Raw genomic sequence first — 15,774 nt, forward strand, 5'->3', positions numbered from 1 at the left:
TGGAGTGAAAGTTAAATGGAAGGATCAAGGCACCAAGACTCGTGCTCTGTTTGTATAAAAACTTTGATTCGATAACTTTATGAAGCGCCTTGAAATTTAACAAGTGTATTTACATTATGACTTTTTTCTATATTTTTAGCGTACGAAGATTTTAGGGAAATGCGTATTTTTAAATTATCATGATTCGCACTATTTTAGATTAAATATTAAATATCCAAAGCATACACTCTAAGTAAATTAATAGTAATTATTTTTTTATTTGCAAAATAATGCGAAGTATGAATTGAAAGCTCGATTTCTTCAAAATTCTTTCTAAAAAATGTAAAGAAAATACAAATAGATTTTTAGTTAATCGAAGTCCTATTAAGATTGTAACTGGTGACTTACCGATAACTTTCCGGACGCGGACCTTCACTATTAGTAACATAACGTGCCAGCACGTATTCTCGGCCGTTTTTAATCACCTTAATAGATTTATAACGCTGCCAAAAGTTGAATTCTTTCTCCAAAGTAGCCAAGTTCTTATCTACAAAGTCCCAATCTTTTGTAACTTCATAATACTTGTCCACCTACACGTGAATAGAGAACATTAATGTAAGCTTGCTTTGGTGAACTTAATGAAGGTAGATTCAAACGATCAATATCAGAGCTTCGAGAAGTAGAAGTTTTTCCTTTCACGGAATCTGATTCTCTTCAAAGTTCATGACTTTTATGAAGTTCCACGATTTATTTGAAATTTATGTAACTGTATTTAAATTTTTGGTGTATTGCAACTTGCAAATCTTCTAATGTTACAATAGAGCGTACAATTAATTATTCATAAGATTATTTGCAATATCCAGACGATGAAAGGTCTTTGCGCAAATAAAACTACTTAATGAAAAAATAAAAGCTAATAAATAGTAAATCATAGAAAAATGGTTATAAAACAATGTGTCAAATATATCTTGCTTAACATTATTATTATGAATAATAATTAGTTATACATAATAATAGCTTAATGTATATATATATATATATATATATATATATATATAATATATTATATTATTATAGCTTAGTTGTAATGTATATTGTACCGTTAGTTTTTATTTAGGATGGTAAATTATAATTGTAAAATATTTGCCATTAAAGTTGCTATTCTTTTTCCTAATATCAATGCCATCGCTATCGAACTCTGATAAATAGAGAAGAGGAAGAAAATTAAGTATATATAGATCTATCTGATTTCATGAAATGTTAAAAATACTCTTTTGTACACTTTTTGTAATATACACACCATAGAAATTAGTAGTGGAGGTTGACTTCTCATAAGATAGTAAACTCGACCGCCGTTTGGTATGAAACCGTAGGTTTTAACTATCGATAGGAAATTATCAATGATTCCCTTTGTAGTTTTCTGCATATCGCTCAACAGTAAGCCCTCGATCACCCAGTAACTATCCCAATAGTAGAATTCTAAAAATATTTCAATACAGATTAATGTTCATTCAATTTGTACAGACAATATTCTATAATTAATTTATAATGTAAAATGTACATTTCATTCGACAATTTAATAATACGCTTTTATGTAATAATTATTACAATAAGCATTGACATTCTTACAACCCTGAATGCGTTGAAAATAAATTCTAGTACCTGCGTGTCTGTTTCATTTTATTATCATTAGTAAGATTAAAAGGCCCAATAATTGTGTAAATTTTTATCATTCACTTATCAATTGGGCGTTTAATAATGCTGCGAAAATGACAATCCGACGAAATAGAACATTTAGTTGCAAACGAATAGAAAATTAATAAGACCTGTTGTCTCGTCCTACAATTGGAGTTAAAATTATCGTAATTACATAGAAGGTAAAGTGTTTGACAATTGTAATGGGAAGCTGTTTTAGCTGGCGAAACGAGTACTTCGGAATATCGAGAGGTAACTCGCACTCAGGTCTCACCTTTAAATCGTCCACCGGGAATGACGAAGGTGTTGTTAACGTAGATGAGGCTGTGCCTGTTGGGATTATCCCTAACATCGGTGGTCATTCGCCTAGCCAAACTTTTCCAGATCTCGTTGAGATTGGCCGCCCATTCCCGGTATTTCGCGTCTCTTATACGCCCGAGAATCTTTGGCTTGGGCCGCCAATCTAGCAAAGTGGCGTTCAGCAGCTCGTTCGTCTCGAGGAAATTCTCCTCCACGAATTTCCTCACGTCCTCTTTGCTCGGGCTGTTGTCCGTCGCTTTCATCAAAGCCTCGAAACTGTCGATCGAGCAAGTGAGCGTAACGTTAGGACTCTCGGGACAAAGTTTTCGTTCTGATTGAATGAGATTTCGGATATACTAGCGAATACGAAATAAACGTGACATTTGGTCAGTTATTTAGTAGTGCTGGCACGATATGGCATGCGATTGTTTATTACGTATATACGGATAACGGCTTTATGTTAATGAATTGATTACACGTAGTTTTCAAACTTGCGTTGTGTCAGATCAAAACGTTAGTATACGAGTTTAATGAATTTATAAGAATAATACTTATTTACGTTGCTAATTAATTAAGAAATATAATATAGGTGCGCGATATTATATAATTTGCAAACTAATCGAATTAATATGATTAAGATTGATATTGTAAATAAAAATAGTTAATCCTTAATATTGTTACTTTCGTTTATTTTTTTCTTATTCGTGTTTAAAAAATCTCGTGATTGATGATTTGCTTGATAACGATACAAGTTCTATACACGTCTTTCCTCATTTGAATATATGTGATTTACATTATTCTGTCACAATAAAACGATAATATAAATAATTATACGTACAATAATAAGGACCAAGTAAAATCGTATCTAAACTTTTCAATTCTCGTTATTTACAATAATCTACACATGTGCAATTTAGAGTTACGTTACGAGGATCTTATAGCAGTACAAAAATCAAGTATTTTCAACATACAGTTATATCATGTTATTTTTATTTTTATCGGTTTTATGGTTTGGTTTGTTTGCTCTATTTTCTACTTACTTCGCGATTGTAATGTTTTCATCATTCTTCTGGTAAAGATCGACAAAAGTCTTGCTGTCTTTGTAAATGGCTGCCATTTGAACAGTTTTAAGTAGTTCACCTTGACAATATACCGGACTAGAATAACAGAAAATATCTTAACTTATTAAAGGTGAATTAATTAATAATATGAAATATTAATATATTATACAATGTATTATATATTTTTAATTATGATAATACATAGAGAAATTTTATAGAACCCTTGTAAACAATGTGCTATCCGACATCTGATTATATGATTTAATTTACAAAAGAATTAAAGGAAGTCAATAACATGCTGTAAGGTCATTGTGATATTATTTATGTTTATTAATGTTATTATTATTTGCAAGGTCATTATATGTTTCAAACTCATTTGTTCGCTAATACATTGGTTTTTATTATAAAACTGCTAATTTTTTGCTTTGTTCGTCAATGATCTATATAATGTTTTATAATATTTTTCATAATATTTTTCTACTATATATATATATATATATATATATAGATAGATATCTGTAGAATATTGCTTTTCATCCATATTTATAATTAATAGAAATTTATTTTACAACAAATTTCTAGATGAAATTTAGAAATCCTTTAATGAGTTCTATGAAAGATTATTTATTATCGATATTACTACTTAGTTTTGCCACTTCAACTAAATACCAAAATGGAATATATTTATTGCTTTTTTTAAACATTTAACATATATACATGGATTTGTTAACTACGTGATAAAACTTCGTATCATTTATTGTATTACAATACACGTCCACCAAGATATTTTAATTTATATTATGTGCCATTAAAAATATTTAACAAACATTTGAATTGAAATTCAGACTTAAAAATACATGTAAAGTAAATAAAAAAAAAAACATTGTAAACACAAAATAACAAGACAATTTATTCTATACAAAAATATTTTAAATTAAGGAATCAGCTGTAAAAACAATCGTGCATTTAATGTTACGCAATATTATATGTTACGGAGTTAACTAAAATATATTATATTTGTTTCGTTTTAAAATTAAATTAATAATCTGATAGCAAAAAATATTGAAAATTGTATTTTGTATTTCTATATACTGTATTATTATTATTATTATTATTATTATTAATAATATTATTATTATTATTATTATTAATATTATTATTATTATTATTATTATTATTATTATTAAATAATTGTGCAAATTACGTTTTTATAGAAGGATGTACAATATTCTTGCATGAAGAACTTCCAAAGGGACCCAGAATTTCGGAGGCATATTCAATTTTGCAGTATGTCAATAATAATATAATATAACCTTTGACTTCGGTAGAATCTACCTATATTCTATTATTCATGTATGAATAGACATTATTGAAGTTTTCTTAAAGTTAGGCATATTTACTAGATTTCGAATAAATATCTTCAAATTTAATAACATCATTGTACTTTTAATTTTTCCTTATTACCCTATTAGTATTTTGCACTACCGATTCTTTTGAAACATACATTGAAAATTATTTTTCCATGTGACAAATATCTGGAAATTCACTCGAAATTAAAGTTTCGATTTATTTACATTTTATTCATTATACTTCTATCAAAATATAAAACTTTTTATTGGTATTTTTGATTATTTTATCGATCGGGCAATATTCTATCATAATTTTAATGGATCGTTAAACTGTAATATTACTTATTCTAAAAATTTGTATTAAATCCCTTTGGCCGTTAAACTTGATATTATTGAATTTTAAAGTACCAGTCGACTTATTCAGATTAGTATAATAATATTGTTTTATCGTGAAAAGAATCGTAAGGGTCGTATGATAATAATATTTTATTTACATTCTTTGCTCAACAATTTTCGTTAATAAAAAATTGATTAATTTCAAATATTTAACAAACTATTGATTTGCAAAAAAATAGTTTTACTTTCTACAGACAAATACTGAAATAAGAAAAAGGGATGGCAGAGAGAGAGAGAGAGAGAGAGAGAGAGAGAGAGAGAGAGAGAAACAGAGAGAGAGAGAAATGAAATAAGAAACACTAAAATCGTAACATTTATCTATTTGCAAAAGAAGATATTCTCTGAAACATTGTCCCAATTAGAAAATCTAACAAGTAAGCGCATAAACTATCGGGAAAACTTATCTCAGTTGGCGCGATGTTGGCTCGTTTGAGGGTAAAATCATTTTAGGAGTGGCTGAGGTAACAAGACATCCATCGGTCATTCCTTTTAAACATATTCCGCTTCGTTAAGAGCTACTTCTTGGAGGTTTGGATTGATTCTCAAAAGGGGGAAAAACAAGGTTACAATGTTGAAGAGAGAGAGAGAGAGTGAGAGAGAGAGAGAGAGAGTGTGTGTCGTGTGGAAGTAAGATATGAATAGACAAATGTTATGTGCGCGTAAAATTTTCCCCTTTCAGATTCGCTGAGAAGCTCAATATGTATATGCCAGCTAGTTGAGCTGCTTCGTTTCGAGTCTGCAAAGTTTATAGTATTAATACCTTAACGATTAACAGTTTAGGACGTGAAATAATTAGATTACATGTGAAATGGAAAAAGTTAGAATTGCGGTCAAGCTGTATTAGGACGAACATTGGTGACCGCCTCAAATGTGGTCAAGAAAAAAAAGAAAAAAGAGAGAGATCGATGTTGAGCACCTGAACATTCTTGCCACTTCCAATTTGTAATGGGATTAATCGAGATAGAAGACGAGTTAAGACACCAGCAATAGAGAAAAAATAAAAGATTCGTCCGACATTGTAATCTGTGAATACGAATTGTTTTTTCAGCAAAGGGTTTTATTTTTCATGATGTAGAATATTTTCCCTAACGCCTCATTCACTGTATAATTTGGCCTTTTTGAGACTGAGTAAAAGATTACGACTGCATAATCCTGAATATAAATTTTTTATATATTTTTTTTCATTACTACTTCTGATAGAAATGAATGTATTGCGATATGCATCAAGATATCGAGGAAAAGTATTTTTATACGATTCGGTTCTAATTCAGTTTTATGTTCGGTTATATTTAATATTTTCGCCTTATACTCAATTATGTAGACTTAAAAAGATTCATGTATGTCGAATAAGTCACAATTGTGCTAGAGAATACGGGAGAAAGAGGGTAAGATAGAGAGAGAGAGAGAGAGAGAGAGAGAGAGAGAGAGAATGTATACAGTCAGCTGAAAATTTAATTGATTCATTTAGTTTGAATACGATGGATGCTAGGAAATTTGCTGGTATCACTCAAACTTAAAAAAAGGCCCTTTGATGTTCTAGAACAATTGGATTCCGTCTAGTAAGGAGTAATATTGTCGACGTCAGGTCATTTCGAGTCAATAGCCAGCACATCTTGCCGGGAAGAAGCATAGGTGGAAAGCCAGACTTTTCATTTTCTTTGACCCTTTGCAATGAACTATTCTAGGATAGAATACTTTGAGTAACCGGACACTAAAAAGTCGGTAGAAAGTTGTCACCGATCTTCACTGCTGGTTAATTGACCACTTCAAATGTCCCTATTATGATAGTGTAGAATACGCTTGTTAATTTTTAATTCGTCCTTCTTAGAGTAAAGAGAGAAATATATCTTTTTATTGACTATAGTTTTTTAAGGATACGATCTTTAATGAATTTGAAAAGGAATGAATTTTAGTGGTTATTTTCATTCGTTTGAAAAATTATAATCCAATTAAATTTTCACTATTTGAAGATCGTAAATTATTATCTTTAACGCTGCTTAAATATTAAATATCAATATTTTTAAGCAAAAAAGAGCTGTAATTCAAATGGATATTAAAATGTGAATTATCTATTTGTTCCAAATAGAATACTCATATGCTTCTTTATTAACCGATAATATATTTCACTAATCCACGCTTCCTTCATAGAAATAGTAATACAGAGTTTTTAGAGATATTTCAATTTGTGCAAAAAAAATCGTATATTTTTTTGGAACATAACATTTATCTTAATATACCATGTATATTTGAAATCATGAATCTGTAACGAGAAACGTATAGTTTATTAAACATACGGAAGTTGAAATATGTCTAAAACTATTTCAGGCATACTTGATACATACGCATACGTAAAATGGCAATATTTCATAAATAAAAAAAATATTTGAAAGATAAATAATTTAATTATGTTATTATAATTAATTAACATAATGTCGCATAAAAATAATATAACATAATTTATAAATATAATATCATATAAAAATACAATCTTATTTTTCATTTCATTTTGAAATTTAAATATTAACGTTCACAATGATAAATTGCCGTGTCATAAGAATTTACCTTCAGTTTCTTTCTATTAATATATTTTCTGTGTGATTCATATGTAATATTGTAGGTCTTATTTATTCTTTTGTATGATTGAAAATATAACATTTTTTTATTTGTTATAATGAGTTATTTTATTCGTCTATTGTTAAATTGATATTATTCTCACTATTAGTATCAACTGATATCTCATCAGTTATCTCACTATCAATAAAAAAATCATGAGAAATGAATATTATTAGAACAGTTAAAATCGTGTACAATGTCCATCAATTTTATTGTAATATTTGACATTACTTATAACAATTATAAATTACATGCTTACTATATGATTATATCATTCATGTTATTTTTCGTAGTATATTTTACATATTTTTTTTGAGCATTAAATCAGTAAATTTCATTTCAAATGTATATTATTACAATTTGAGAAAAATTTTGAATAACTTATCGATATAATCAAATGTTGATCAATTGTATAAATAAATTTTCTACAATTGTATGCATAAATCTCATACAATATATTATAATATTTCCTAATTTCATCATTTTATAAATGAATTAACTAAATTATTCATTAACATTAAATATTAAATTATATTATATATTATATTAATGTTTTTTCATTCTTAATATGTCATTTTACCTCAAGTATGTCCGGCTGAAAAAAAAAGTTTAAAGTATATTTATTCACCTTTATATTTCCGGGATATGCAAATGTGACATCTTACGATATTAATATGTGAAAAATAGTAAACAGTAACATATTATTTCAATTGTTTTCATCAAAACATATTAAAAATAATTGTCGAAATGATTTAAGTAAAATTTCTTAATACAATTTTACTCTTAGCATAAATGTTTAGTAGTTAAATATGAACAATTTTTCATTTTCTTCCATTTTTAAAATACTATTTAACGTATTAAATTTTAGTAAAAAAACTTGGAAATAAAAACATGGGTGAGGAATTTAATTAATATATCAACATATTTTTAAATTAATGTTTTAAAGAAAGTTTGCATCGTACAGCGTAAACAGATGCAATATAAAAGCCTCAAATATTATCAATTTATCTTATGGTTTTGGAAGAATATATTATATGCAAATAATTTTTTTTACTATTCTGCAAATTATTTTCGATCATGTGGAAATATTTCAGAATTATCCAATTTCATATTTTCATGCAAATTAATATTCTTCAATAACATAAGTAACGCAAATTTAGCATGTAAAATTTTATATATTATTTATGAAATATTAACAAATATTTGTATAAATATATTATAAATTAGTCACTGACAATTATTCACTTTCACTTTTACAGTTAAAATTAATTACGATTATGTATTTCTAAAATCTTGTCGATAAAAATAGAATCTTCTATTCGCAATAGTATAAAAAAATTGCATAACGTTCTTGATAAATAAATTGCTTTTGAAAATTTAAAAAAATGTAATACCTTCATTCGAGCGAATATGGATTTTTATTACTTATTTCATTTAATTATTATAGATTTTTCAAAAAATTTTTTTCAATATTAGATCAACGTCGCATGTCGTATTCAACGACGAGTACTAAAATTAATAACAAAAAGAAAATAATTAAAATTATTTCATTCTCTAGAGTGTAATTTAAAAGTTAGATCAAAGATTACAGCTTTACATTGATTAAATTTTTGTTTCTTAATTCTAGACACATATAACATTTTCTAATCTATTTGGTATAGAAAATTAGTTATTATGAGATGTAGATCTTCTAACAGATAACAGATTATAGCGTACTATGGTATACTCAATATATAATGTGTCTGAAAGTTATATAAGATCAAACAAAAAGAATTTATAGAATAATGCATTGCATATCAAATGTAATCCAATTCCCGTAATTTTAATGTTGCAAACATGAAATATATAAACAAAACAATTTCAATGTTATTTCTTAAATTGGCATCAGTAGAAAAGATTTTTTACATCTCTGCAATTTATAATCATACGTAATCGTATATAATAGATAAAATAAAATAAAATGTTATATATAAGAATTATATTATAAAATTTTCATGTTTCATGTGTAACTGAATTTATAATTACTAAAAAATACTATCGATATAAACAATAATTAGGAAAATAATATACATCAAGATGTTCTATGAATAAAGCGATCATATATAAAAATGCTTATATAATCGTTGAAATTATTATGTTTAAGAAATGTTCATATATATATATATATATATATTCAAAGCAATTCTTAAAAAATTCAAAGCATTGCAAAATATAATAAGCGTAAGCTTTTAAAGTCATTTACTTTATTATCGGAAAACTTTATTATTAAAATTAATGCTATAAGAAATATGAAAATCTATTTGTAGTATAAAAGATACAGAAAAATAATAAGAAATAAAAGTAAATACTAATTATTAAAATAAAATTAATAAATTTTTAAAGAACGCTATTAATTTCTAATAAATTCGTGCGATATAATAAAAAAACAAGTATATTTCAATATTTACTTTGATGCACATAAAATATTAATTTAATATTTAAATAAAAGTTCTATTTTAAAATAATCTGACTTGTAACTATTATTCGCCTACATAAATATTGTACAAATATGGCTAATATGAGAATAATAATAAAATATTAAATATTTCTTTTATTTATTTATCGTTATTATGCTTACTCATATGACTAACGTCAGACTAAAGAAAATCCTTAGTCTTGTACTATACTTGTAAATTTATAGTATAATCTATATGTGTTTGTGTCGGTGGGTGTCGTGTGTGCGTGTTCTTTCGGATAGGGATTGTATTAAAATTTCATAAAACATGCAATTTAATATGTTTGGGAAGATATTAAATAGAAAATCATTTAAATTTGAAAACTTATGAATAAATGAGAGCTTAAATGCAAACCTTGTTTAGAGCTTAGGAAACTAATGTATTATATTACCAAATATATTATTTACCTTAAGATAAATATCGCCTACAGGATTCGCTCGGGTATTACATGCGCGTACTTACAAGCATAAACGGCTTATTCTATGTGAAATAAAAATCAATGTAGTTACGAAGCTTACAAAAAGCTCTAATCGGCAGTTATCATTAATCGCTTATTGAAATGCAATTATATATTCATCAATAACAATTAATTCATAAACATCGATTACGATTAAATATGCAACGATACATCATACATACACGTATTTATTGGCCTATTTAATAAATTATTTCCAAAGCACAGTTAAACATCGAACGTAACTTCTTGTTCCAAACACTAACACATATTAATCATATTGTAGTGCCCATACGTACTGCCACTACAAGAAATCACAATCTATTTAAAGCATAATATATACAACGCTTATTATTATTCCATAAAATCGCTGGATATTAATACTTTTTGTTATCCAGCAATAAAAATGTTAGCGTCTCGTACAATTATTGCTCGTAACGAACATAAATAATCGTAGAAGGAAACGGGTAATGGAGTCGTCGCAGAGGCTTGATTTTTCCGTGGATGTTTGTGTTTTTGTATTATGTCTTACCTCTCTTGGTAGAGACGCAAGTGTGATTAATATGGCTGGGCATGTGCGTATGAGGCTGTCGAGGAAAGACACTGCGTTAGGAGGACAGTGAATTTTATGGAGTGCGATAGATAAGCGGGAGTCTGATTAATGTCGCATGCCCAAGGGTAAGCTTTTACATAGTTTCGTGCATGAATTATCCGGATGACCGTATTTTCCATGTTGCCGGCTCGTAAATCGTGAAATTCGTCATGAGTATGTATGTACGCACCTGTGGACGAGATCGCGCGTCTCCGTCTTGTTTTTCAATTTTTGTGGGGCGCGGTGCCGTATGTGAGTGGGTAATTTTTATTTTCTGTCACCGAAGTGACCTTGTAAAGAGGTCGTTTCAGCACTTGGGAAACGTGAATGCAGAATATCCTTTATATTCTAAGCTATTCCGAGCCGATTTGCGGGAAAATATTTTTTGTAGTTTAGATCATCGGGTGAGATTGTCGATCTATTTTATCATCATTATTCATTTCTTAGTCTAATTTATACTCGTTCGAGGGTGTGTTCATAAAACTAATTTGTCGTATACAAATATTATGTCATTTTCAAGTACTTTTTTATTTGTTTTTAACATATTTATTTATTTATTTTATTTTTATAAACCGTCGACCTCTGATTTGCCAGTAAGCGGTGAAATTATAAGAAATTAACGACCATTATTTAAAATATATAGTATGATAAACATTTTTATATTAAATAATTATTCAAAAGCTACGTATTTATGTAATTGATTATTTCTCTTCGTAAATTATAATGAATATTCAAAACTAGTCAAATGTAATTCAGTGTAATATATAAATTCTATATTAGTATCAAAAAATTAATTTGACACTAACTGCTGAAATTTTGAATACTAAATTTATTATCTAAAGAATTGTAATATAATTGTGACAATGTGACAATACAATAATATTTGTATTTCAATCTAAATATTCAATTTTATATCAAGATCACTTTATAATTAAATCAAATAAATTAATAAAACATTGTATATCATTTATTTGGTTTATTAATTAAAATAGTACGTTAAATTTGAGATTTAAGAGTATAGGATGTATTATTAAATAAATTCTTTAAATTATAGTACTTTTTAAATGTATCTTTGCACACAGTTTTATTGAATTTGTTTCTTCAATAATTTGGCGTATATTATAAATCGTATGATTCGTGTGAATATTAGGTTTTATTAAATGAACTCTACTTTGAAAATTGAAAGTCAAGCTTGTCTCAAATAATTATAGACATTTTAAATAGAAATAGAAGGTATGTCTCATAATAAAATTTATATTTATTGTACGTTTATATACTACTAGCCTATGTCGCTGTATTTACGTTATTCAGTAATACACTCACGTAATTATTAAATATCATTGCATTGAAATATGCTATTATTTTTCACTAGTGACGTTAGTAGATTCCCTTTTTGTGTCAAGCTTTTCTAGTAAGTTTATTTTCATATTCATTAGTGGTTTCTTAATAAGATTTCTTATTAACCGTATGATTATTATGCTCTTACCCACCCTGGCTCAAACACAAATATATTTCTTGTCTATAACTACTCCTTATGATTTATAACGCCGGTATTCTCAGTAGTAAGATATTTTCATTGAGATATCAACCTTTGGCTTATATCATTTGTTCATGCATATAAAATAATTAAAATTATACAAAATATTAATTTATAATTAAAAAAATTCAAATAAAATCATATATCATCATTGTTTGTTTACTTTTTTTGAAATGATGTCATCATAGTTTTATAGACTTTATTAAATATTAATAATAATTAAACATATATTTATTTCCTTTATTTATTTTTCCTATATTTATTTTTTTCCTAAATAAAGGAACCGTCTACTTCAAATTTATCGATTATATTGAACATATTCGACATTACTTCTTCATTGGATAGACTTAATAATTGATCGAACACATTAATTATCATAAAAGTTCATAAAATTAATTTGAAAAGCCTTCTAAATAAGTTTATAATATCGAATCGATTTGAAATTGCGCGATTGCACTTATTATATTAATAATTACTTATTATATTAATTAAGGCATAACGCTTTATATATATATATATATATATAGTTCCTTACTTTATTGAGGTAAATTGATATTGCTTTTGTTGGTGGATCTCGTTTTACAATATAAGTGATTAAAGTCAACCTATCCAAATATGATAATAGTCTTTCGGATTCGTTGAGAACAATATATGCTTACAGAATTTTAATTAGACAATTGGAATTGTGCTATGATGGTATAATTGATAATAACGGCCGAAGTTAGTCATCATCGAGGATTCTCAATTGCGAAATATCACAAAAGGTTTATATAATACATATGTGGATGCCTCGGGTGCGCACATACACACACACACTCATTTTGTAGGGCTGCATATTGGTATGAAACGATTACAAGGACTCTCAAATATAACGTAGACTGGACCGATTTATCAGTATTATTCCATTTTGTTATATGTATTACGCATATATTATTCTCAATTAAAATTCTAATAAATTTTGATATTACCACGACCATCTTACGGCATAAAGCTCAATAATTTTGACGTAGAAATTATTATTCGAGAGTAGCATTATAATTCTCAATCACTTCACTTTTATTATATTTTAATACATAATTATTTAATTATATTATGATACATTTGAAATCATTAAAATTATTCAGAATTTAAGAATGTATATTTAAGTCTGTCATAATTAAGAAATATTTAAAAATGAAAACCAATTATAATTTTAACACTACTATTGAAGACATTATGATTTTGTATGTAAGTGTTCATATTGTAATAAAAATGTATTTATAAAAGAGGAATTACAAAAATTATATTTTTCTTTATTCGACAAAATTTCAAACAAGAAATTATCTTATTACATAGCATAATATTTTAAATAAGATAAAAAGATAAAAAATTTCTTATACCTATCGTTTCTATGATTTCTCATTATCTAACCCATTGTTTCTCCAACGACTGTCAGACAATTTTCTATAAAAATGAAAATCCGAATGTACATAATATAAGATACGTACATTAGCATATATTTTAAATTGATGTTTAAAGAATATTAATCAGATGTACATTGTAGTTACATAAATTATATTTTTGTAGATAATGAAATCGAGATTATTACGAGATACATCGTTGCAATTAATATAATGTATATATTAATAAATTATGAATCATTGTTATGTATAATATAAAACAAAAAAAACTAATAATAAATATAATTTTTTTTAATATGGCTATTTGTTTACGTCTTATATTTCCTATACAACTACATATATTTTATTAAAAACTTTATTATTCTAAATTACTCTTGCTAATATTGTTTCAACAAGTTTTATTAACAATTTATAGAGAGGTAAGGGCGCAGTAAAACAGATATCTAACCGCTGAACGCAGAGTTGACGGACGAAGTTAGAAATCGCGCTAATGTTGACATCCATCGAACGAATTTCCCAGTCGAGCGTGAAAGCTTCCTGGCCCCCCACTTCTCAGGACGCGAAAGCGTCTTCTGTGCGCGGTGGTACGGAGCCCGGTTAAATCGTCCCTCAAATTGCTGGAATCGTATCAGCGCGGCGCCGAAGGATGTGCTTTATTGCTCCTTTCGGACGACCAAACGAACGACTCCGGGAAATACGGGACGAGAAAATCCACATGATTTTATTACGTGCCGCAGACGGGGAAATTTCAATACGAGCGCATTTCATGCGACGTCCGCTACTTCTCTTTATTAATTATATTGTAAAATTTGGAAAGTTAGACTCTGTACTTTATACGTGAAAAATACAGATGTAGAAGTTATTGGCGTTTTTATGATTTGTTGTAAAGTTGTATGATTATAAAAAATCAAAATCGTAACGGCTATTAAATTAAAATCTTTTTAGTCTATTTGAATGCAAAATTTATAAAATTATAAGTGTAAGCCGATTTGTAAATAACATATGTATAGGGAGAGAGAGAGAGAGAGAGAGAGAGAGAGGGAGAGAAGATACCAGAGAGTATGGATGTCTTTAGAAAACTTATGTCCATTTATGTGTGGGGGGGGGGGGCGCAATTTTTCTCTGCGATTGAAGTTGATCAATTAGTACACAGATTTCAGTGGGGCTGGACCCATGACAATTATCCTAATGAATGTACATATATGATCTTATAACTAAATATATTTTACTAGAGTTACTATTGACATAGTATTAGAATTCTTATTTGATTGTTATTTATTACAGTACTGTTTTGGTCTACTAAAAATTCGAAAGTACTAATTAAATGTTTATTTGTCATATCTAATACTGCATAATTAGCTTTCAAATAGATAACAAACATAATACAAGACACATTTTATATACATTTTAATTGCTGTTGTAATCAATGTAGCGAACTTTTCAGTCGAATCGTAAAGATTTAGTATCGACGCAAATGACTTGCTAGTAAAGTAATGATATAGCCAGAGATTTAGTGATAGTTGAATTAAAGCAGAAATGTGATTGCATTTACCAGTAATTTATTTTTTATTTATCTGAATTTTGTAATACATATCTGATCATAATTATCTGATTATAATTATCTGAAATAATAAGAAGCAAGAAGTCTCTTCTCGCACAGTTGGCTCATACATGAATATATACCTACATTTATTAGATTCTTTATGCTTAAAATGTTAATTTTTTAAGAGTTACTTAGCATTAACTTACAATTTTCAATTTACGAGAAAGTAGATAGGATTTGATGTTTTTTATCCAAAAAGTTAAACGATACAATGAATATTTCATCGGATGGAATTCGAATTAATGATACTTTTGGTTATAAATTATAAAAACTTATAAACATTTAAGTAGAAGTGTACTT

General features: G+C 27.3%; 1 protein-coding gene across 1 annotated transcript in view; it reads right to left on the minus strand.

Moving 5' to 3' along the window:
- The window catches only part of LOC105362115 (trehalase), a 95,215-nt gene that overhangs the window by 60,220 nt on the left and 19,221 nt on the right, over positions 1 to 15,774 (minus strand). Inside the window, exons 2-5 of the mRNA XM_011499464.1 lie at positions 3,015 to 3,131; positions 1,949 to 2,250; positions 1,280 to 1,458; positions 388 to 569 (exon numbers count right to left, since the gene is read on the minus strand). Coding sequence (XP_011497766.1) covers positions 388 to 569; positions 1,280 to 1,458; positions 1,949 to 2,250; positions 3,015 to 3,131 — 780 coding nt within the window. The remainder of the gene's footprint in view (positions 1 to 387; positions 570 to 1,279; positions 1,459 to 1,948; positions 2,251 to 3,014; positions 3,132 to 15,774) is intronic.

Source organism: Ceratosolen solmsi, unplaced genomic scaffold (genome assembly GCF_000503995.2).
Source record: "Ceratosolen solmsi marchali unplaced genomic scaffold, CerSol_1.0 scaffold35, whole genome shotgun sequence".
NCBI classification, from domain to species: domain Eukaryota; kingdom Metazoa; phylum Arthropoda; class Insecta; order Hymenoptera; family Agaonidae; genus Ceratosolen; species Ceratosolen solmsi.